This window comes from Theobroma cacao, chromosome 1, assembly GCF_053813885.1.
Source record: "Theobroma cacao isolate CCN51 chromosome 1, ASM5381388v1, whole genome shotgun sequence".
Lineage (NCBI taxonomy): Eukaryota > Viridiplantae > Streptophyta > Magnoliopsida > Malvales > Malvaceae > Theobroma > Theobroma cacao.
Window position 1 is genome coordinate 1938544 of NC_142639.1, and position 21125 is coordinate 1959668.

At 36.7% G+C, this 21125-nt stretch overlaps 1 protein-coding gene and 1 pseudogene across 5 annotated transcripts; one reads left to right on the forward strand and one right to left on the reverse strand.

Moving 5' to 3' along the window:
* Positions 1-1454: 1454 nt before the first annotated feature.
* Positions 1455-3140, forward strand: LOC18610998 (putative galacturonosyltransferase-like 1 pseudogene; annotated as a pseudogene).
* A 3771-nt stretch (positions 3141-6911) lies between these two features.
* Positions 6912-10948, reverse strand: LOC18610999 (PQ-loop repeat family protein / transmembrane family protein). 5 transcript variants are annotated; one of them, XM_018114604.2, is made up of 12 exons: positions 10647-10947; positions 10478-10520; positions 10203-10229; positions 8800-8898; positions 8586-8689; positions 8314-8485; positions 7967-8071; positions 7788-7877; positions 7655-7675; positions 7518-7576; positions 7336-7426; positions 6912-7219 (listed from the first exon to the last, which is right to left on the reverse strand). In XM_018114604.2, the coding sequence occupies exons 1-12, from the start codon at positions 10868-10870 to the stop codon at positions 7115-7117; spliced, it is 1140 nt and encodes a 379-aa protein (XP_017970093.2). In that variant the 5' UTR covers positions 10871-10947; the 3' UTR covers positions 6912-7114. The 5 variants fall into 5 exon arrangements, 3 of the variants coding, with proteins under 3 accessions (XP_017970093.2, XP_007047037.3, XP_007047042.3); XM_007046975.3 differs by having other exon boundaries at positions 7788-7883; XM_007046980.3 differs by lacking the exon at positions 10203-10229 and having other exon boundaries at positions 7788-7883.
* Between the last annotated feature and the right edge of the window lie 10177 nt (positions 10949-21125).

The following is a 21125-nucleotide window of genomic DNA, read 5'->3' on the forward strand; positions in this document are numbered from 1 at the left end:
TCATTAAAGAACACTATCATTGCTGGTACAAGAGTAGCTTGTTAAACGAAAGCATTCTTGCCTATAGGGTTTTGGTTTTAATAATAGTAGAAACCTCATGTATACAAGTAAATGGTAAGATGCCTTTAACTATTCTTATCCCAAGTTTTATATTAAAATCAATGGTATAAAATATACTCAATTTTTAAATACGTGCTTTTTCTTTTAAATGTAAAGTGATTTACATACAATTTGATTATCACTATTGAATAATTTTTTTCAAGCAATGTTGATGAATTCATTTTTTTTTTCAAGAGTAATTTAATTTATACGTTTGAATATATTAAATATAATTATGCATAGTTGCATTCAAACTTTAAATATGATTTTTCCACTTATATCATATAAGAAAAAATAGAAATTATTATTATTATTATTATTATTTTTATTATATATATATGGAAGATGGTGGATCCAAATCTATGGCCAAAACTAGAAGCCTTTTTCTTTTATATCTAAGCAACAAGGGGAGCCCCTGTCTGGACCTCATATTGTCACACGATCACAAGTTAGATAAGGAGAGATGGAAGGGCAAAATGTGTAGTTAGGGAAGCACTTTCCACCAATTTCTAGTTTCCATGTCCCTATCCATTAATGAACACCATAATCTTTCCAACAATGGGACCCATCTTTTTTCCCTCTATGTCTTGCTAGGTGGCACTGTATGGACCCACCTCATTTCAGCTACGTGGCATCTTCATTTTTGTTCTCTCTCACCCGCCGATTAAGTGTTGAAGCAGATCTGGCCGTACAATAAGGTGATGTGTCCTTATTTTATATTTATATATTTTTTACATTAATTTTAGTTAATTGAATTGCCCCAGTGCCTTTAACCATGAGACACGAATAGCCACAGGTAGGCCTCTGCATTAAATGCTCCACGGAATATCAGGATCAAATCAGTGAAAAAAAAAATCAGTACTCCAATAAGAGAAATGAAGCCATCAAAATCAAGAGTTTGGGTTTTGATTGTCTCATCAAAATTAAGCCAAATGTTATCGAAGAAGGTAAATGAGGGAAATAAATGGTTGAGGATATGCAACAAAAAGGCTGATAAACATGGATCATGCTTCCACTAAACATGCAAATCCTTAGATTCAAAGGCAATGTGCTGTGCTGGAGCTTTCCTAGACCTGGATGGCTCAACCAAATCGTTGGTATGTCATTGTAAGATCTTGGAAGGAAAACCCAAGTTAAATAATCTGTCCTTTGTTGGTTGTCACAGTAAAAAAAACTAAGTCATAAATTAGCAGATCTTGGCAAATTCTTCAAAGTTTTACCACATTTAAATTAGCAGATCTTGATTTCAATAGTGAAAGCATACCAAAATTTGAACATAAGATATAAAAGTATTCGTATATTCTCTATAAAGATTTGATATGGTATACCCTGTTTGAGACCCCATTAAAGTAAAATACTAAACAGTTTGTGTCAAAGAAAGAGGAGAATGAGAGCGGCAAGTTCAAAAATGGAAGAAAGAAATGTGAAGGCAAAGACTAAATTAATGGTTCAAAAACCTTTTGCCTCAGCTTCCTAGCAGCACCCTTTTTTCAGCCAACGTGGGTTCAAAGGACACAGAGTAGAAATCATTGATGTGTCCCCCTCCCCAGTCTGAAAAAAAGGTTAAAACCCGCAATCTAACTCTCCCAACTCTTCCTAATTTGTAATATCCTCTTCCCTTCCCACCACGAAGATGTCCAAACTTGCACTATTCCCACCACATCACCTTCACCGACACCATCTCCTCCTCCTCCTCCTCCTATTCTTCCTCCTCGCCTCGGCCACCAATGCTGCCGCTACTACCGCTTACCATAGATTCAAAGAAGCCCCGCAATTTTATAACTCTCCGAGCTGCCGCTCCCTTGGCAGTAGTGGCGCCAGCGATATGTGCTCCGATGAAGGTGTTCACGTGGCAATGACCCTAGACGCGGCCTACTTACGTGGTTCAATGGCTGCCATTCTCTCCGTCCTTCAGCACTCTTCCTGCCCTCAAAACATCCTCTTCCACTTCATTGCCTCCTCCACCGCCAACCACCACCACCTCCGTCACAAAATCTCCCACTCCTTCCCTTCCCTTAAATTCCAAATCTACCCTTACGCCTCCTCTGCCGTCTCAGGCCTCATTTCCACCTCCATCCGCTCGGCACTCGACTGCCCTCTCAACTACGCCCGCAACTACCTCGCCAACATCCTCCCTCCATGTCTCCGCCGCGTCGTTTACTTAGACTCCGACCTCGTCCTCGTCGATGACATTGCTAAACTCGCCGCAACTCCACTTGGAGACAACTCGGTTTTAGCTGCACCCGAGTACTGCAACGCCAACTTCACTTCCTACTTCACCCCAACCTTCTGGTCCAACCCTACATTGTCTTTAACATTTGCTGGAAGAAAAGCTTGTTATTTTAACACCGGGGTGATGGTGATAGACATGCAAAGATGGCGTGAAGGAGATTACACTACAAAGATAATTGAATGGATGGAGCTTCAAAAGAGAATGAGGATCTATGAGTTGGGGTCTTTGCCACCGTTTTTACTTGTCTTTGCAGGAAACATAGCCCCTGTTGATCACAGATGGAACCAACATGGACTCGGAGGCGATAATTATAGAGGATTATGTAGGGATTTGCATCCTGGTCCTGTTAGTTTGTTGCATTGGAGTGGGAAAGGGAAGCCTTGGGTGAGACTAGATGCCAACAGGCCTTGCCCTTTGGATGCTTTATGGGCTCCTTATGATCTGCTGCAAGCACCCTTTGCTTTGGAGTCTTAGAATTTTGGTTTATGTTCTACAATAAACATATATATATTTTTGGCTGGGTCCTTTTCCCTTTCTGGGCTGAGATTTTTAGCTTCAATGATGCCATAGAACTTAGGAGAACAGAGATCTGAGTGTTAAAATTAAGATCTCTGTGGCAGATGATCAAGAGAAGGGTGGGGGGAGGTGTTCATAGACTATACAGCAGAGACCATTAACAATCTTACAATCCTTTTTTTTTCCTTTTTTTGATCTATGTATCTGAGAACAGTATATATATATATATATAAATATATCACAGTTACGGCTACTAAACAAGAGAAACAAGATCAAAAAATTTCCATGTTCATCGCTTTCTTTTCCTTTCTTTTTCCCTCTTATTGCATCGACATCTTTCTCCGATAATAACTTGCAAAAATCCCGGGCATTGATTGTGAAATTTTGAAAACTATATGATGTTGGTGCCATGTCTGGTCGAATGGACTGCACCTTGTTTTACTGCACAATTTAAGACACTTTTGAATTTCATACACGTGCAGTAAATGATTTTCCATTTGTTTACCTACATGCCCATGATCACTGTAGTTTGTTTTCTTTCTATATTTGAAGAGGAAAGCTTTATCATGGGATACTTTTACAATAGCCATAACTAGCTTCAATTCATTTACTATATCACTTTAGCTTTTTTTTTTTTTTCTTTTGGTGTCCATTGTCCTGCCAAAGCCAAACATTTACCTTTTATACTTTGACCAAAATGATGATGATTGATGGGCTATTGCTTAGGTTCAAGACTGCCTAAAAAACAAAAAACTTGGTAGCATTTTCCCATGATGATTAGCCGAAGCAAAGGGCTTCATTACATATTACAAGGCTTTTTCCTTGCCGAGGTCATATACCCAAATCTCTATTTACACCGCAAATTAAGCTGTCATTGTAGAGGAAAAAAATTATGGGGTCCCAACAGACACATGATCAAAGCCTTTAGTTGTTTGTTTGTTTTTTCTTTATTTTTCCATTTTGCCTTTCATCACATGGCCTAGGGTTTATTCTCCAAAAAAGGCACTAAATTATGTTGATACAAAAATTTGAGGTTGAAGGTGAAATTGAAGATTTGGTGACCAAATTACTTAGCAAGAATGAGTTTGGAGCTGCTCTTAAGACTTTTTCAATGATATGAAAATCAGTACGATCCTTTGACAGCTAATTGTTGTTAAACATATACTTAATCATTAGGTACAGTCCAGTCTTTCCAAAAAAAAAAAATCATTAGGTACACTCCATTAATTTTGTTCATCTTTTGTTAAGCAAAACTCACTATAAAATAAAGGGTTTACTTTGAGATTTTCAATAGATTTTCGACAAAATTTCCCTTGAAAAAAATATTCTCCCTTTTTTTGTGATTTGGGAAAATCTTTTATGGCATAATATTAATATAATTGTGTCTCAATTAGAGAATGGGAAATAAACAAGTGAGGCAAATCTTGCACTAACCACCATATATGCCAAAATAGCAGTACTTTGACTAAATAATAATCTCTCTCAGTCCAAAACTCGTTTTGAGGTCCTCCAGAAGCTGTAGTCCACCCCAAAATAAGTCAAAAAATGTACACAAAATTCTGTTTTACATGGGTACTCCATTTGATCGTACGACAGAAGTATAATCCAATTGACTTCTTTGAAAGGAAAAGCGTTGAGCATTTTGAGTTTTTTGACCTAACCTTACAGGTTAGAAGCCATTAATTAGGTAGAGTAATCTTTTTTTCCCATAAAAAAAATCACGTGGTTGTGGAATTTCTCTCCCATTTTATCTGGTTTATTGCAGTACTTGTGGATTTTTGGCTGGCAAATGATTTGTTCTTTTCCTTTTTCTTCCCCCCTCAAAGCTTAAAAATCTATGTTCTGAATTCAATCTCTGACCAGTCCCAGAACCCACCCAGCCAAGCCTGAGTTGAAAGATTTCTATTGACGTGACAAAGAGCTAAATTGATAGGTCTGATTTGGCCATTTTTAACAAATTATTCATGGTAATAAAATAAATTTTACGTTAATTATTGTTATAAATAAAATCTTTAAAAAATAGAACAGTAAACGCGTTATCTTCTTTTCATGTTGATATTATTTTGACTTTAAATAAATAAAATAAGGAGTTTTTTTTTTTAATGATTTTCTTGTTTTTAGCAGCTGGAGGCTTTGCTCCCGTCTGATTCCCATTGCCCTCTTTCTCTTTCTTTCAATAATCCTTTTCCGAAGGACAGTTTCCTATCTTCCAAACCAGGAATCAGACTTTGGAGCTTCAAGCCACGGAAGTTACAGACTTGTAGCCCTGGAAACATGGTTAGCTGCCTTGTGCTATGGACCAAATAAATAACAAACTATAAAGCTAGGCGAAGAATTAAGTTTCTGACAGTCTAATTACTATGGCCTGCCTATCGATCTCTCTGCATATGGGTTTAAGGGGTCAACTCTTCGGGATTTATAAACTTGATCACTTACAGACTCAACAGTCAACTTATCAAGCTGTGTATGTAATAAGATCTAACCTAGGAAATATGAACAAGGTGAAGGAAGGGATTATACAATTATATCTGAAATGTGAATTTATTTTAATGTAATCATTGTTAGCCTGACTTGGTTTTGGTCTTTAGTGGTAACGTGGAACAGACTGACATGAACTAATTAACCAACCAAAAACTTTGAAAGAGGGAAAGGCAAGGCAAAGACCAATGGCTAACAGGCCCAAATTAGCCATTATGAAATGAAGGAAACAAATCTTCAAACCTGTTACAATTTTAATTCCATTTTTTCAGTGAAATTCTTATGTACATTATTTGAATATTTTATGAAATTGCAATCCTGTTTGATTGACAGGTTCGTGCTTCCATGTGAGAAGGAATGAAGGAATCAGAGATGGGGGGCCGGGCCAAAGCAGAACCCTGACAACTGATTAAAGTATAATGAAGTAAATCACCAATGATCTGAGGGCTTAAGTTTAACCAATTGGTCACTTCATGTTGAAGATTACAGCACATGTGATATGTTGGTGTGGCTTCCCGTGATGGATTTCGGACTTAGTCTTTGCAAGTTTATATGAGTTTCAATCTCTTTGCTGAAGGGAGTAGATCAAAGGCAATCTAATTTGTGCTAGACTATAAATTTTAATACTCGTTTAAGAATTGTTTGATGTTGATGTTTCAGCTCCTCGTTGGGTATATTTGTGAATAAAACATGCTTAAATAGAATTGGTTTTTCATTGTTAATTTAACAAGACAGGATTTGATTTTGATTTTTTTCTTGTTTTTAATGTTGTTGTTTTAGTCTTTTATTTATATCTATGTATATTATTTAGTAATTAGGAGCAATAGAAATTAATTACCCACCTTTCAAAAAAAAAAAAGGAGCAATAGAAATTACTACTTTTCTTTCTTTGTTCATCTTTTCTTTTCCAAGTGTTCCAAAATTATGGCTTCTTTCTATTTTTGAATACCTATTTTTCTAACTTTTTATATTTTAAAATTATTTTTATGACTTTTTTTTTTACTTTTCGGCATTAAAAATTATGGTACATAAAATTTAAAAAATATTAAAATTTTAATATAAAATAAACTTAAAAAATAATTCCTTGAAAATTAAATAAGAACAAGCAAAATGAGAGGGAAGAGTAATATATATTTAATATTTTTTAATATATTATGCAAAATAGACTAATTTCTATGGTTTAAGTCTTTTCAATATGGCCCAAGTAAATATATGGGGAGCTAACAGCCGTCCAAATAACGCCCATTTGATGGCCCAAATCTTCGTTTCCACGTTCTTTTTGGAGGTGGCCGAGAGAAAAATTTATGACCAAAAAAACAAAAGCAAAAAGGAAAAAGAGATTTGTATGAATATTTCATATTCATCATGTGCAAATGTGCCTTAACATATATTCAAACATCATAAAACAAGATCACCATTGGAAACCTTAAAATTTGTTGATGGATCAAAAACCAGATCTCCATGAAGAATTAGCTTTAACTCTATGTCTAATTTTTTTTTTTTTTGAAAAGTAACTATATGTCTAATTGACCATATAGAAGACAAAAAAGGAGTCTTGCATGGCCAGTTCTTGAATTAGAGCAGATTAGCTGATAAAAGATGACTACATTAAGGTTGTTAATTGACTAATCAAAAACGCCACCAAAAAACAAAAGTTTCAGTTTGATGATTGAAACATGTCGTCCTACAAAAGCATGAGCTTACACTGCAACCATATACTAGCAAGGTACGTAGGGGAAGTTCAACTCCAAAGATTTGGGTCATTCAGATGATTATTGCAATGTCCAATCATGGCACAACTTCTTTACTTGCTTCCATGTAGTCTCCATAGTCTTCTCCGTCGCTGTTATCTGTCTTTCTGAAATATTTGTAATAAACGTACTGCAATATGATCTGTTTATGCAGAATGTTAAGGTTCAATGGCAGTGTAAGCAAGCAATAACTGTTGGGATGATTGAATTGTCAGGGGAAAAAGTTATGTTTATGTGAGAAAAATAAGCAAAGGATACAAATAAGTCGAGTGCCACGCAAACTGCAGCATCCAGCAACCATGGCATATTAGCCTTAATGCTTTCCCATTCAGTGGTTCTCACTAGAATGCTGTGCAGACATTCAAAAGAAGAGCCTGAGACAAGCGAATTGTTGCAGAATGAAGTAAAATATAAATAGACAAGTTTAAAACAGAGCTAACCTTGCCACATAAGTAGCGTTAGCTATCAGCGCAAAGATGAACATGAGAGGATTCAAGCCCTATGCAATTTCCAGATATCTAGTGAATCAACCTAGATGCTTTTAGAAGCAGTAAAAATATATAGTTAAGAGTATTACCTCCACAGTCCCTCTTTTGATCTGGTAAAAAAAAAGAGCAATGATTTGATAAGGAACCGGAAGAATTGGTAAGAGAGAAATGTATGCAGATTTTGTAATAGCTACTACTTAATTTAGCTCAATGCTTGCTTACATTTAACCATATCTGAGGGATTCGGCCTCCCATGTATATGGCAGCCATTAGCCATCCCAGCCATTGACCGAAGGCGCTGTGCTCCATACTCTGTTCCTGCGACAGAGACTAATGATTAGAGGTAATTTACAGGGGCCAATTTCTGTTGAATATGAGTTAGAATTAACCAGGAAGGATACCTGTAATAGTCTTCTACTAGTAAAACCTGTGCGTGCTTCCATCCACGCCTTACTTCCTAGAGGTAAGTTGACAGAGGCAGCTAGAAATGTACCATAACTTGCAGCCTGAAAGATGAATGCTGCCATCACTCATATGAGAAAGCCGAAACTAAAATAAATCACAGAAAAATGAAATTTAAACTATTAAACATATCAATGTTATTCAACCAGTCTTTCAAGAGAAAAAGTGAAAAAGTTGCAGCATTTTAATGTTTTCGAATCATCAAATATGCGGGCACAAATCGAAGGATGAGATAGTTCTCTTGTTTCAGCTAGCTACAAAGTCATTTAGCAAGTTGAAGACTCACGGCTCTTGGGATTGGCCTAGGTTGGGTACCAGACTTTTTGAATGAAACTGGAGCTGCTTCATCTTCTGATGACGAATCGCTGTCAAGTTCCATAGCTGAAGGACCACTCTTAGCTACCCTCATATATGTTCGAAAAGGTGAAGTACCACTGCCAGCCAGAGATCTAGCTGACCTGAAACAATGGAATGTCTCAGAGGAATTAGCTTTCCTCAATACAAGAATTATGAAATAAATCTTCAACAAAAAAAAAATGTAAGAAGAAAGTTTATTACGTGTAGTAAAACTCCCCGCGAGGATTGGCTTTTGGTGAGGGCTTAGGTATGGGAATGCCTGAATCAGCTTTGCCAGGCTTCAAAGGTTTTTTCTCGTCTTCAACCTAACATTACACAACCATATTCGTGAAACCATGTTTCTCAGAAACAAAATTTGTGGTCTGCAATAAAATCATGTAAAGACCAGAATGTGTTAGGAAAGCAAGATGTATACCATGTTGTCAGTTTTGATCCGTCTACATTTCCACCACCTGTAGACATTATCATAGTATATAGTCTGCAATACTAGAACCAAAGTACTTGTTGTATAGAGCTGACAATGAAAACCAGGCAATTAGCTAATAATCATTGTTGTAGTTTAACATGAAATCAAAAATATGTGAGACAATTTTACAAAATTAGCCAAGTTGGTAAGTGGATATACTTCTCATCTTGTTGGCTTCTTTCTAAATCTCTGAACTTATCCTTATGAATCGATTGATGGGTCAATAGGTATGATGGGTCAATAGGTATTGACTATTTGCTAGCAATTGGCAAACATGCTTGGGTCTTTCATTTTAATGTGGAATTGGGCTAAAGGTTAGATGAAAGTCCCAATCCAATGCAACCCAAGGTATGGTCATGCATTGAGTGGGCCTCAAGAGTAGAGGTGTCAATATGAACTGGCCTGACTCAATCCGACCCGAGCTTTTGTAGGTTGGGAAAATACAAGTTGGGCCGGGGCAGCTCATTTTTACACGAGCCATTAAAACCTCAACCCAATCTATCCCTTGTAAACTCATAAGTCAAGTTAGGTCAGTCCATTTTTAAAAAAAAAATTTTTTTTTAAAAAAAATCATTTTTATGATTTTACTGAACAAATTTTCAATCAATAAAATTATTTTACGATTTAATCAATAAATTAAATAATAAAAACATATTACAAACAAATAAATTACACCAAATATAAATAAACAAATAAATTACATAAATAAAGTTGAAATCTTTAATACAAACTACCATATGTTAAACATACGTATATAACTAAATAATAAAAACTTCAAGACTCATTTATATCCTCCTCAATCCTTATCCTCAAGCAAAACATTTAAATCTTGTTTAGACAGCAATGATGTCTGAAGGTATGAATCATTATCAATTTATCATCTAATATTCATTATTAAAGAAAAAAAAAGATAACAAGTTTTAATCTAAATTAAAATTATTAATTTGATAAGTAAATATTAAAAAATATAAAATAATCAATACAATTAATAATTAAATTATTAATTTTATATAATTAAATATATAAAATTATTAAATTAATTAAAATTATTAAAAAAATTTTATCCATATTGCTGACCTGCCCAAACCTACCTCAACCCATTGATATGATGGATTGATCCTTTTAAATCCGATTTTAATATAAACTTAAATTTTTAAACTCAACTCAATCTATATTCAATATAAAATAAATCAATCCAATGAATCAAGCTCATTTTGACAGGTCTACTCAAGAGAACTTGACCAATAAACCCATGCTGTTGAGTAGGGCCATTTGCCTTTAACCCAAATAGAGGAAAGGCTCATTTATGAAATGAAAAATGTAAACCTACACAGAAGGCGTCAGTAGTATACCAGAGCTGTGTAGAACTGAGTCGGCAACTGCATCCACAAAATTTAAAAATGAAAAATTTTCAATTGGGACTGATGAATATAATTTTTTCTGAAACTACGGCAGTGGACAAGTTGAAAGAGAGCATCTATGTTGACAAAAACAAAAGGGTGGTTTTAACCAGAGCCAACCAAAATTTTCCACTTGGCTTCAGGTTTTTGGACCACGAAAGGCACACTAATGCTTTCTATGGCTCTCCCAATTCAATTTACCAAAGCCTGAAAAAGAAAAAACTCACCGTTGCAGGTTCCAGAAGACATCCAACAAGATTGAACACATCACTGCAACAAATAAAAAGAAGAAGAATAATCATAAACATAAATAAAAAAACAGGAATCGAACATTCTTTGGGTCATTAAGAAATGAGGGTGATGGTTTTGTGGTTTCGGGGGGAGAAGAAATCGAACCCAGCAACCCAAGTAAGGAGAAAAAGAAGGGAGACTCCATGGCTGGACTTGGTTTTGAAGTTGGTGATGATTTGAGGGATCTCTGCAACTCCCCAGCAGACTAGGCTAACTAGCCCAAAAGCGAAAGAGAAATCATCCTTTAGATTGCAAAGACAGTCTTTGAAGTGTCTCTCAACCCATCGAACGCAGGGCTTGTTTTCCTTCACACAATAAGCGTGAGACATAGCCAACTCTCTCTTTTTTCTTCCTATCACAACAAGCGTGCTACACTGTATTAAGTTGGTCTGTTTTGTGGATAAAGAAAAGCTAGCCTTTATATATATAGAAATATAAAATGAAAGGGTCCAAAAGTAGGTTTTATTATTAAACAAAACTAATTATCTCATATAAGACTAGGTATCTTACATTGTTGTCGTTTTTGGTGTCAATGGTGATAGCGCTTTCACAGTTTAGATGGCCTCTCGTCCGCATATTCTTACACAGGATGCTTCACATTCGTTTCAACTCAAAAGTGAAAAACAACAGCATCATTTCTTTGCATGCATTTTATGAACGCATATTCCTCTCACGACCATATGTAAGTAAAACGTTAGCAGACGGTCCAAATTCATCACAAAATTACAACAGGAAGGAGAGAATGAGAACGATTGGTGTCAGAATGTGATGACATTTTTATGTCATTGGAAGTTATGTAATTTCCCTACATGACCCTTCTTGCCTCTGATTTTCACAATAAATATATGGTAAGATCCAGAGAGCTTTGACTGATATGGTTTTGACCCTTAGTCAGCAATCTGTATTAATGAAGATCGTATTGTGAGGCTTTGATCACTCAATCAAAAACAACATTTGCTTTTAAAATAAGATACGGTCTGATATAATTACAATTCTAGTGAGAGATAATCCATGCGACTTGACAATTCTTTTATCAAATTCTTTAACTTTGCCCTCAATTTCCATCCACATTGCACCAATTCATACTTAGTAATATATATATAGCTGACAACATTCAAGTCTGTGGGTTGGTTCACCTTTTGCAAATCTGTGCTCCACTGTGCTTTATGTGGGCAATAATTTTCTATCATCTAAATACTAACTCACACTATCCAAGTTTAGATGCAAAAGGTAATCCCATTTGTATTTTAAAAACCAAAAAAAAAAAAAAAGAGAGATCAAGTTAATTGTGAAAAGTAATTTTTTTTTATTATTAATTCGAGAAATCAATAATAACTATTTTAATTTTTTTCAAAATGATCATTCGGTGATCTAATCAAGAGAATAAGGGGAATGGCTTCAAAAATTGGAATTTAAAAATGTAAACCATTACCAATCATTCTTATCAATGATGTGAACATTAATTCTTTAATATGGTAATTGAGTACTAGTACTAGTACTATATAAATCTGGCCTGGTAAATAATAAACCTAGCTTTCTATGAAAGGAAATACAAGCTAAATGCTGAAAGATTTGTACATTTTAAGATATCATAACGAGCAAAACACTGAATCGATATCACCAACGTGTCAACAGAAGCTCAATCCGCCTATTGCAGGGGTACTTCGTACAGTCTCATCTCTCTTCTCTGCATGCAGAGCCTCATGAACCTAACACATTATTCTGGCCACGTTCAATGCTGCAAAGCTGACGAGACAACTTTTGATTTACTTCATTCACTTACTTGAACATGGTCCTGAAAATCATCCAGGTTCATTCTCAGGAAAAACAAATCTAAGGAAACAAAGCAAATGTTTACAGTCCAGCTGAGAAATGAGGTTCTGTTAATCATGGCACTGGGGCAGAACTGCTAATAGGCAAAGTCGAGTTTGCCCCTTCAAAATTTTCACAGGAACCGGAGATGACGTGTCAGCTAGAACTGGGATCTTCGTTCTGATCTCTAATAAAGCGAAAAATAACAAACATCTTAATCCATAACACGGATGGAAAACGACAGCAACGGCGACGGTCCGCTGCAAGTTGTCTGAAAAGGAGTTACACGTAGCCTAATGTTTTTCGCGTTTGCCAGAGTCATCATGTCTATCCTGGTCTTGGGTTCGATAAGGTTTTCAATTCTATCTGCAACCCCCTTTTGGCCCCAAGGCCGGCTTGGCTGTCCCGTTGGGGCTTTTCTTCTCAGCTTTCTACTAGAAAAGGTCTGGCTGGGTCTTTGTCAATTTCCACTACAAAAATTCGACAAGAATTTGGAGGTATATTGAAAAGTCAATAAGATTGTACATTAAACTACTGTGGCTTAATGGGTAATTAGAAAATAGTAGTATAAACTTTGATAATATCAAAGTTTCCCACCTTGCAAATTATATGAACCCAAAAATTTCTGTCCAAAAAAATTATATTTTTTTGGTAAAGGTTTATTTCGTAAGTTTTTCATTATTTTTCTTATATATTAAGAATGAAAATAAAACAACTTATATCATTTTAAGTGAAACTATTCTTAGACATTATGCAAATAAATATGTAACACTGCTATTTGGGGAAGAATAAAAAACATGTAAACTTAATATTATCATGGTGTGTAGCCATCCTATTGATATACTAATTGATTTTACGATAAACGTGAAAAAACGAATAATCTCACAAAACATCATTCCAATGATTCTTAAAAGATGAATATTTGGATCTAATACAATTATATCATCAATTTAAACAAATAATCTAACTTAACGAAAAAATATATTTTAAACTACATTTCTTATTACAAAATGGGTTTTTTATTAGAAAAGCTTATTACAAAATAAGTTAATCTCGCAGCACCGTTCCACAATCAATTCCTTCCTATCCACATCCCTTTCACCAAAGAATATCATTACCATACGATGTTTGATGTTATTTTTTTAATTCAATGAATTTCCTCCTTCCTGGCTGTTGCTAGAAAGTTCTATTTCCATTTTATATATTATAAGTACTCTGGTTGTCCAATTTTGACCTCATGGTTATGCACCTTAATTGATACTTGTTGTGAATATGTATGTAGACACTCCCTTTTTCTTTGTAGCACTAAAAAATTTTGTCTTTGGTTACTTTTTTTTTTCGCTTTAGATTAAAGATTAACTACATTAATTTCAATCGCATTCGCACTGTCTTTTGGCTATAAAAAAAACAAAAGAACATCAAGATGGGAGGAGGGTAGGCAGGCAATCTCCTTGGCAAGTGACAACGCATGAGAATATGTATAAAATAATGACTTTGCATTTACGTCAATGTCTGCTTCTTATCTACTCCATCAATGCTCGTGTCTGCCTCTCTTCCATCTTATGATTATATTAGTCAGCACGATGGCGACCTCTTCTTCTTTTCTGGGTTCTTTTTCTTTCTTAATAAGCGTTGTTGGCAGCATTGAGCATTCCATGCACATTCAGCCAGAAGTTTTTCACATCCATTCGAAGAAACAGCAGGCTTCAATTCTGATTTATTCTGTCTTTAACTTTCACCTTCATGTGCTTTCTGGCAGGGCTTGATGGCCTGTTAGCTATCACATTATTAAGCCCAATAGTTCACATAAAAACGAAAGGGTGCTCTGCTTCCCAGAACAGTGGGCAGCCCACTTTACGTTTTCTCTTCCTTCTCGATCTTTGGACCAGCCGAGAAGAACGATTCCAAATTTATTTCCTCGAGTTGGTCAGGTAGGTTTGCGACTTCAGGACGTTGGACAACTCTTTCACAGGCAAAATTATCTTGTTCTTGAGCTAGGATTTCGAATGAAGGTATTATATGTTTCAATCATGTCAGATAAGTAAATTAAATTTTAGACAATTTATAAATATAATCGTTGTATATCTCAATAAATTAAATTTTTTAGAATGATAATTTCGTAATAAAATAACATTAGAATAGATTTAATTTAAAATCAACTTATGTGAAGAACTTTCAGAAGGAAGGTAGGCAAAATGATTAACGGAGATAACATATCATCCGGATTGAATAGGGAAGAAGTCATACTATAGACATTTAAAAAAAAAAAAAAGATATTTTAATTTGGCATTGGACAGGTAGGAAAACTTTTAGAATTTATAAATATGAGTCCCGCGCACCTAATCGATTAATTTTTTGGAAAAAAAATATAATGACCTTGTTACATATATATTTAAACATTTTTTTCCAAGTATAATTGAAAAAAGAGAGAAATGTATATTTGGACTTGATATTAATTAAATAAGTACACTTATTTTTAAGTTCAATATTCATAAAATTTATATATAATATTGTAGACACATAAAAAAATAATAAATAAAAATAAAATAAAATAAAATATAAATATAAAAAAATAAAAAAATAAAAAAATAAAAAAAAATCTCCCTTCGCCTTCCCATCCCCCACCCACTACGCGTGAAGTGGGGGGCTCTGACCACCAACTCCAGGGGGTGGCAGAACCCCCCTCGCCGGGTTGTCCAAAAAATTGGACAACCCGACTCTTTAAAAACCCTGCAAAAAAGAGAGAGAGACAGCAGTTAGCCACAAACAATCAAAGAACAAAAAACAACAACAAAAAAAAAGGGAAAAAGGGTTGAGATCTGAGAAGAGGAAGGGGTAGAGAGAGAAAAGGAAGGAACGGCCGGCGGAGAGAAGAAGGGAGAGAGCTTGACGCCGGCAACGGAAGGCGAAGTGATTCGCCGGCTAGGAGAGAGAAATCCGAGAGGAGAGGGGGGGGCGCCGGCGCCGGTGAAGAGAGAAGAAAGGAGAGTTTTAGAGAGAAGGGAGAGGAAACGCTAGAGAGAGAAACTGAAAGGCTGAAAATGAGAGGAAAGGACGAAAGCGGGGTTTATATACACGAGTCCAAGGCCTAAAACGGCGTCGTTTCGGTAGAGGGAAGAATTCAAAGGGTCGACCCCAAAACGACGTCGTTTGAGGGAGTCCCCAGAGCCCCAAAACGGTGCGTTTAGGAGAGGGCCAAGCGGACCAAGGAAGCGGGCCAGGCAGACCTCCACGCGGCCCAGACAACTTGGGCCATCCTTCCGGCCCAAGCAAGGTGAGGCCTTACCCATCTCTTGTGGATTTGGGCTCATCTAGTTTAGTTTATTTTAATTATTTAGCTTTAATAAAGATATGTAAATAATAAAAAATATTAATATTATAAATATATTTCAAGGCTTGCAAAAAAATAAAATAAATAATAATATTAATAGTAATTCATGATGCAAATATACGTATATATATTATATTATATTTAAAAAATTAAATAATAAATAAATAAATATAAATATACATATATATATTATATTATATTTTTAGATAAAAAATTTAATTAAATAAAAAAATATATAAAATAAAATAAAATAATGATAGTAATAAAATGAAAAAATAAATAAATAATAACAATAAATAATATAATTGGAAGAAAATATTTGAGTATTACCGCCAAAAAGGGGGCAAAGAGTTGCCTCTTTCGGGCGGAGGTTTTTCGGGTGCGAAGTTCGAGACGGATTTTCACCGAAGCGTCGGGATAAATCTGAACTCTAAATTTCAAAACCCATTAAGTCAAATAGTTATTATTAGAAAATAATATATGAAAGATTTCGTTAATTCAAATAAATATTACCAAATAAAGTTAAATTAATCGTTTAAAAGTTAATTAATTAATTATTTAAATAAGCTTTGTAAACAAGTAAAAAATTGACCAACAATAAACATGGATTTAAATAACCAAAAAATAAAGTATATATAAAAATAATAAATAAAAAATAAAAAAATAATAAATAAATAACCAAAATTTTTAAAACAATCAATAAACGCGTGCATATAGATACCATCATTTTATACTGTCATTGCATGCCACTCATATTTTGCAAATGGCGCGGGAATCCCGATGATGGGATTTCCCCGAGGAGCTTGTAGAGACGAGTTCTTCCGGGGATATCTCTAGGTGAGGAAGATTTCGAGACTTCACCAAAGCGTTGGGATAGTCTTCGAATAATTTTCCAATAAAAGATTACCGACTCCATCATTTAAAATAAACAAGTCACGACATCATTCTACGCTTGCATCATATGCATACGTAAGACCAAGTGAAAAATTCAGTCTGACAATTCAATAAAAATTTAATTAATAAAAGAGGGATTAAACTAAGAAAAGGCTATATTAAGATAACTTAAGATTAAATGGTACCGTTCGTAGAACGGGCGTCACGGAGGTGCTAACCCTTCTCCGTGCGTAACCGCACTCCCGAACCCATCTTTAAAAAACGTGGATCAGTTCTCGTTCTTTCGACGGACCTAAAATTAATTTAGGACTTCGTCGATTAAGAACCGGGTTAATAGGTGACCAATCACACCTAGATAAAAAAGATTGGTGGCGACTCCCGCACCTTGCGATTTAATTTTCGCCCCACGTCTGGCGAACGGCTTCCCGAACCCGCACGTCACGACAGATGGCGACTCCGCTGGGGATATCGAGAGTCAAGCCATTAATTAATCATAAGTTATCTTAAAGCCTTAAATAATTTACTGTTTTCCATAGCGTCAATTTTGCACATTTTTGTTTAATGTATTCATTTATTTTGTTATTATTACTTCACTATTTTAATAGTTGCGGGAAATTTAGGATAAGGGGAATGTGAAATTATTGGTCCAAGGTCGGTATATTCCTTCTCACACACTACACATCTTGCATTCATGCATAAGCCTTCCACCCGGGCTTTATCCTTAATTAGGAGGGAGTTAAGTAGCTACGCTCTCGTGAGGTGATAACCTCCGCATGGGCTAGTGAAGACTCCCACTCAAATCGAACCTAGTCCGTTTGAAGCCTGTAATGGGTGAGGACCGGGGTGCCTTACTAGTCCGTGTGGACGACAGTGAGGAGCGATTAGGGAACCTTTAGCTCCATTTTCAACCCAAACTCAGCATGTAGAATGCCGAGAGTCGCCTTTGCTTAGGTAGAGCTTCACCCGTGAGAATATACCTTTTGACTAGGTACACATGAAGGAATTTTCATAATCCCCTCGTTCTAAATCCTTCTCCGCAAATAATAAAGGTATCAGGTTACTAATTACTTTCATTCATCTTTTGGGAATTTTTGTTTATAGTGCTAACTTGAATTTTTGTCATATGCATATTTGCATCATAATAGGAAAAGTATTTGTCACCTGACAACCATTAACAGAGTAGATCCAATTGCATACATGGAGTCGTCATGGCCATCCTCCAGTTACGATGGAATTTATCAAGTGACTCAGCATATGGCGAGTACCCAACAAAGTGAAGGAGATTGCTTGTCAAAGGATCACTTCTCATCACTACCTGATAGGGTCCACCTTGATCTCAAACAGAACGACTTCACCGATTTGCTCAACATATGGGATAAGTGGGGGGCTACCACTCGGGCAAATTTTGATAGGAAATATGGTCACATTGCTCGACTCCTTAAGGTCCAGGTAGATGAACAGTTGTTGAAGGCCATTGTGCAATTTTGGGATCCGTCGTATAGATGCTTCGTGTTCAATAAGGTGGATATGGTCCCCACGATCGAAGAATACTCGGCTCTCCTGCAAATCGATCTCGATAATCCGGACAAGATATATTGGAGGGGACAGAAGACCGGACACAGGCGAAAGTTAGCCAAGATGATGGGTATTACTTCGGCGGAAGTTGATCAGAACCTAAGGAAAAAAGGGGACAATGAATGTATCCCGTGGAGTTTTCTACGTAGTTATATCATGAAGCAACGGGACACTGAGCAAGGACAGCTTGTGATGGCCTTGGCAATTTATGGGCTAGTGATCTTCCCCAAAGTTTTGGGACATATAGAAGTCGGAATTATAGACTTCTTCGAGCAAGTCGTCAACAAGGCCAATCCTTCGCCTTCTATTCTAGCGGAAACTCTCAGATCACTGAATTACTGTCGAAGAAAAGGTGAGGGACGATTTGTGGGATGCGCACAGCTTCTTTCCATCTGGATAGTGAGTCACTTTGAATGCAAGGTCAATAAGTTCAGAAAGCCATTTCATCCGCAAACCGCCCCTGTCAGAGAATTTTGTGAGAGTGAATGGCCAGAAAATAGGACTAAGGAGCAATGGATCTCTAGATTTCGGGAACTCATGAATGTGGAAGTGACATGGAGAGCTCCGTGGATGCCGTATCACCCAGTCTTGTATAAATGTGGAAACGAACCTTGGGTACCGTTAATGGGGCCATGGGGAGCCATCAGTTACGCCCCAATTATGGTGAGAAGACAATTTGGGTCAGAAAAGTTTGTACCGATGACACACCGACTTAATACTTTAGAGTTTGCTTATGGAGAGCCGGGTTTTTTGAAAAGGATCGAGGAAATTGCGCAAGCTTGGAAGAAAACTAGCCGAGTTGATCAAGGGAGGTACACCGATGAAGTGACTACCGGATATCAGATATGGCATGACCAACGAGTTAATGACGTGGTATATCCGAAAGAAGATGCACTACGTGGCCCAGTTGATCCAGAACCACGAGACGCTTTGCTCGAAAGTGAGTTGGCTCGAAAGAAGTCCGAAGCTGAAAATGCCAGTTGGAAGCAACGGTATGAAGACCTCCAAAAAGAGTGTGAGAAAATGAAAAGAGAAGTAAGTGAGCAAAGAAAGAAAGTCCGGAAAATGGAAGGGAAGTATGAAAGCCTGAATGATAAGTTTTCTGCCACAACCAGCGAACTTCAAAGGGAAATACAGGTGAGAGAAAATCGAGGCAATGAACTTCAAACGCACAATGATGGTTTAAGAAGACAAGTGCGATTCCAACAAGAGTCCATCCAATTACTAAGACAGGAGTATGAAGAGCTCGAAGGGGTCATGACGACTTATCAACAGGAATATGAGCGCCTCAAGCAACAGAGCACCAGAATCCAAGAATGAGGTGAATCGTACAGACAAGCTTATACAGAGAAGTACAACCAGATGGATTACTTGGTTTGGAAAATGAGGGAGGTGGCTTACAAGGCGAGAAGCATGGCTTGGAAGACGGACATATTAAGAAGCCAGATCTTTCCAGTTGGAAAACAAGAGCAACAGTTGATCAAGTATTTAGATGAGGTGTATAGCCATTATAATAAGATTGGCGAATATTTCTAGATGGCCTTTGAGTTGTAATCTAAGACAAATATCTTATGCAATGGATGACTTTTGTTGTTGGGTGTCATGTGATGAATACTTTTAGTACATAATCATTCATACATGCATAAATCATCATTTCATGGCAATAAGTATTTTCATTTAAAAAAAAAAGATAATGGGTTCACTCATGCATCAAATACGCATCTAATTCATGTTTATGATCAATAATAAGGTTCCAAAATAGCTCGACCACCTAAACCAAGTGATCAACGTGTTCATAATACGCGTCAACGAGCAAGGATCATGGAAGAAGAACAAAGAGAGCGAATGGACAGAATGGAAAGAGCTCAGGAAGAAATGAGAGAACAGTTAGCAAAGATGATGGAATTGATGATGAGTCTCAGTAAAGGAAAAAGAGCGATCGAAGAGCCAGCTCCGTCAGAAAACCCACCAGCACAAGACAGTGGAAACCAAAGGGAAGATCCACCCTATCCCCCAGGGTTCACTCCACCACATGCCCAAACCTCTCAAAGGGTCCACCCTCAAGTGATCCCACCCGTTTATTACAATGCACCACCCCCGCTAGGCCATCAACCGATTCATGGGCAATTTGGGCCATATTCTGGGATAAATCCTGCTGAACCAATAAATGTCCCAGATTTAGACGATCCAAAAGAGCAAGAAAAACTAAGAAAGGACTCGTCACAAACAGGGGAAAATGAAAAAGACCAGAAAAAGTATGACCTGTTGGAAGAACGTCTTCGTGCTATCGAGGGAGTTGATAGGTTTGGTACCATGGATGCAACCGAGTTATGCTTAGTGCCGGATGTATTGATTCCTGCCAAGTTCAAGGTTCCAGAATTTGAAAAATATGACGGAACAAAATGTCCCATGGCACATATCACCATGTATTGTCGGAAGATGGCTGCACAGTCTCACGATGATAAGTTACTGATCCATTTTTTCCAAGACAGCTTGACTGGGTCAGCTGCTCGGTGGTACGTACAGCTAGATCGAAACCGTATCAAGACTTGGAAAGACTTAGCAAGAGCCTTCATAGCTCAGTATAAGCATGTGGCTGAATTAGCCCCTGATCGGTTGTCATTACAAACTATGGAGAAGAAGCAAAGCGAGAACTTCAAGGAATATGCCCAAAGGTGGAGAGATACAGCAGCGCAAGTTCAGCCACCTCTCACTGATAAGGAGATGACTGTTTTGTTCATAAATACCCTCCGAGCTCCATTCTATGAGCGCTTGATCGGCAATGCCACGAAAAACTTTGCAGATCTGGTCTTATCGGGAGAAATAATAGAAGGAGCTATCAAAAGCGGAAAAATTGAAGGGCATGAAGTTGCCAGCTCAAAGAAAGGGAGTACGCCCAAGAAGAAAGAAGGGGATGTGCAAGCAGTCGCTCACGACAGCCAACAAGCCCACAACTTTAACCCATATTACCC

Bases quoted from the DNA above. Each gene is read 5' to 3' on its own strand.
- LOC18610999 (XM_007046975.3), bottom strand. From the start codon at position 10,870: ATGTCTCACGCTTATTGTGTGAAGGAAAACAAGCCCTGCGTTCGATGG. The intron at 10,230-10,477 runs GTGAGTTTTTTC...TTGTGGATGCAG, and splicing joins GTCTTCTGGAACCTGCAACG to TTGCCGACTCAGTTCTACAC. The intron at 8,899-10,202 runs GTATACTACTGA...TTTCATTGTCAG, and splicing joins CTCAGTTCTACACAGCTCTG to CTCTATACAACAAGTACTTT.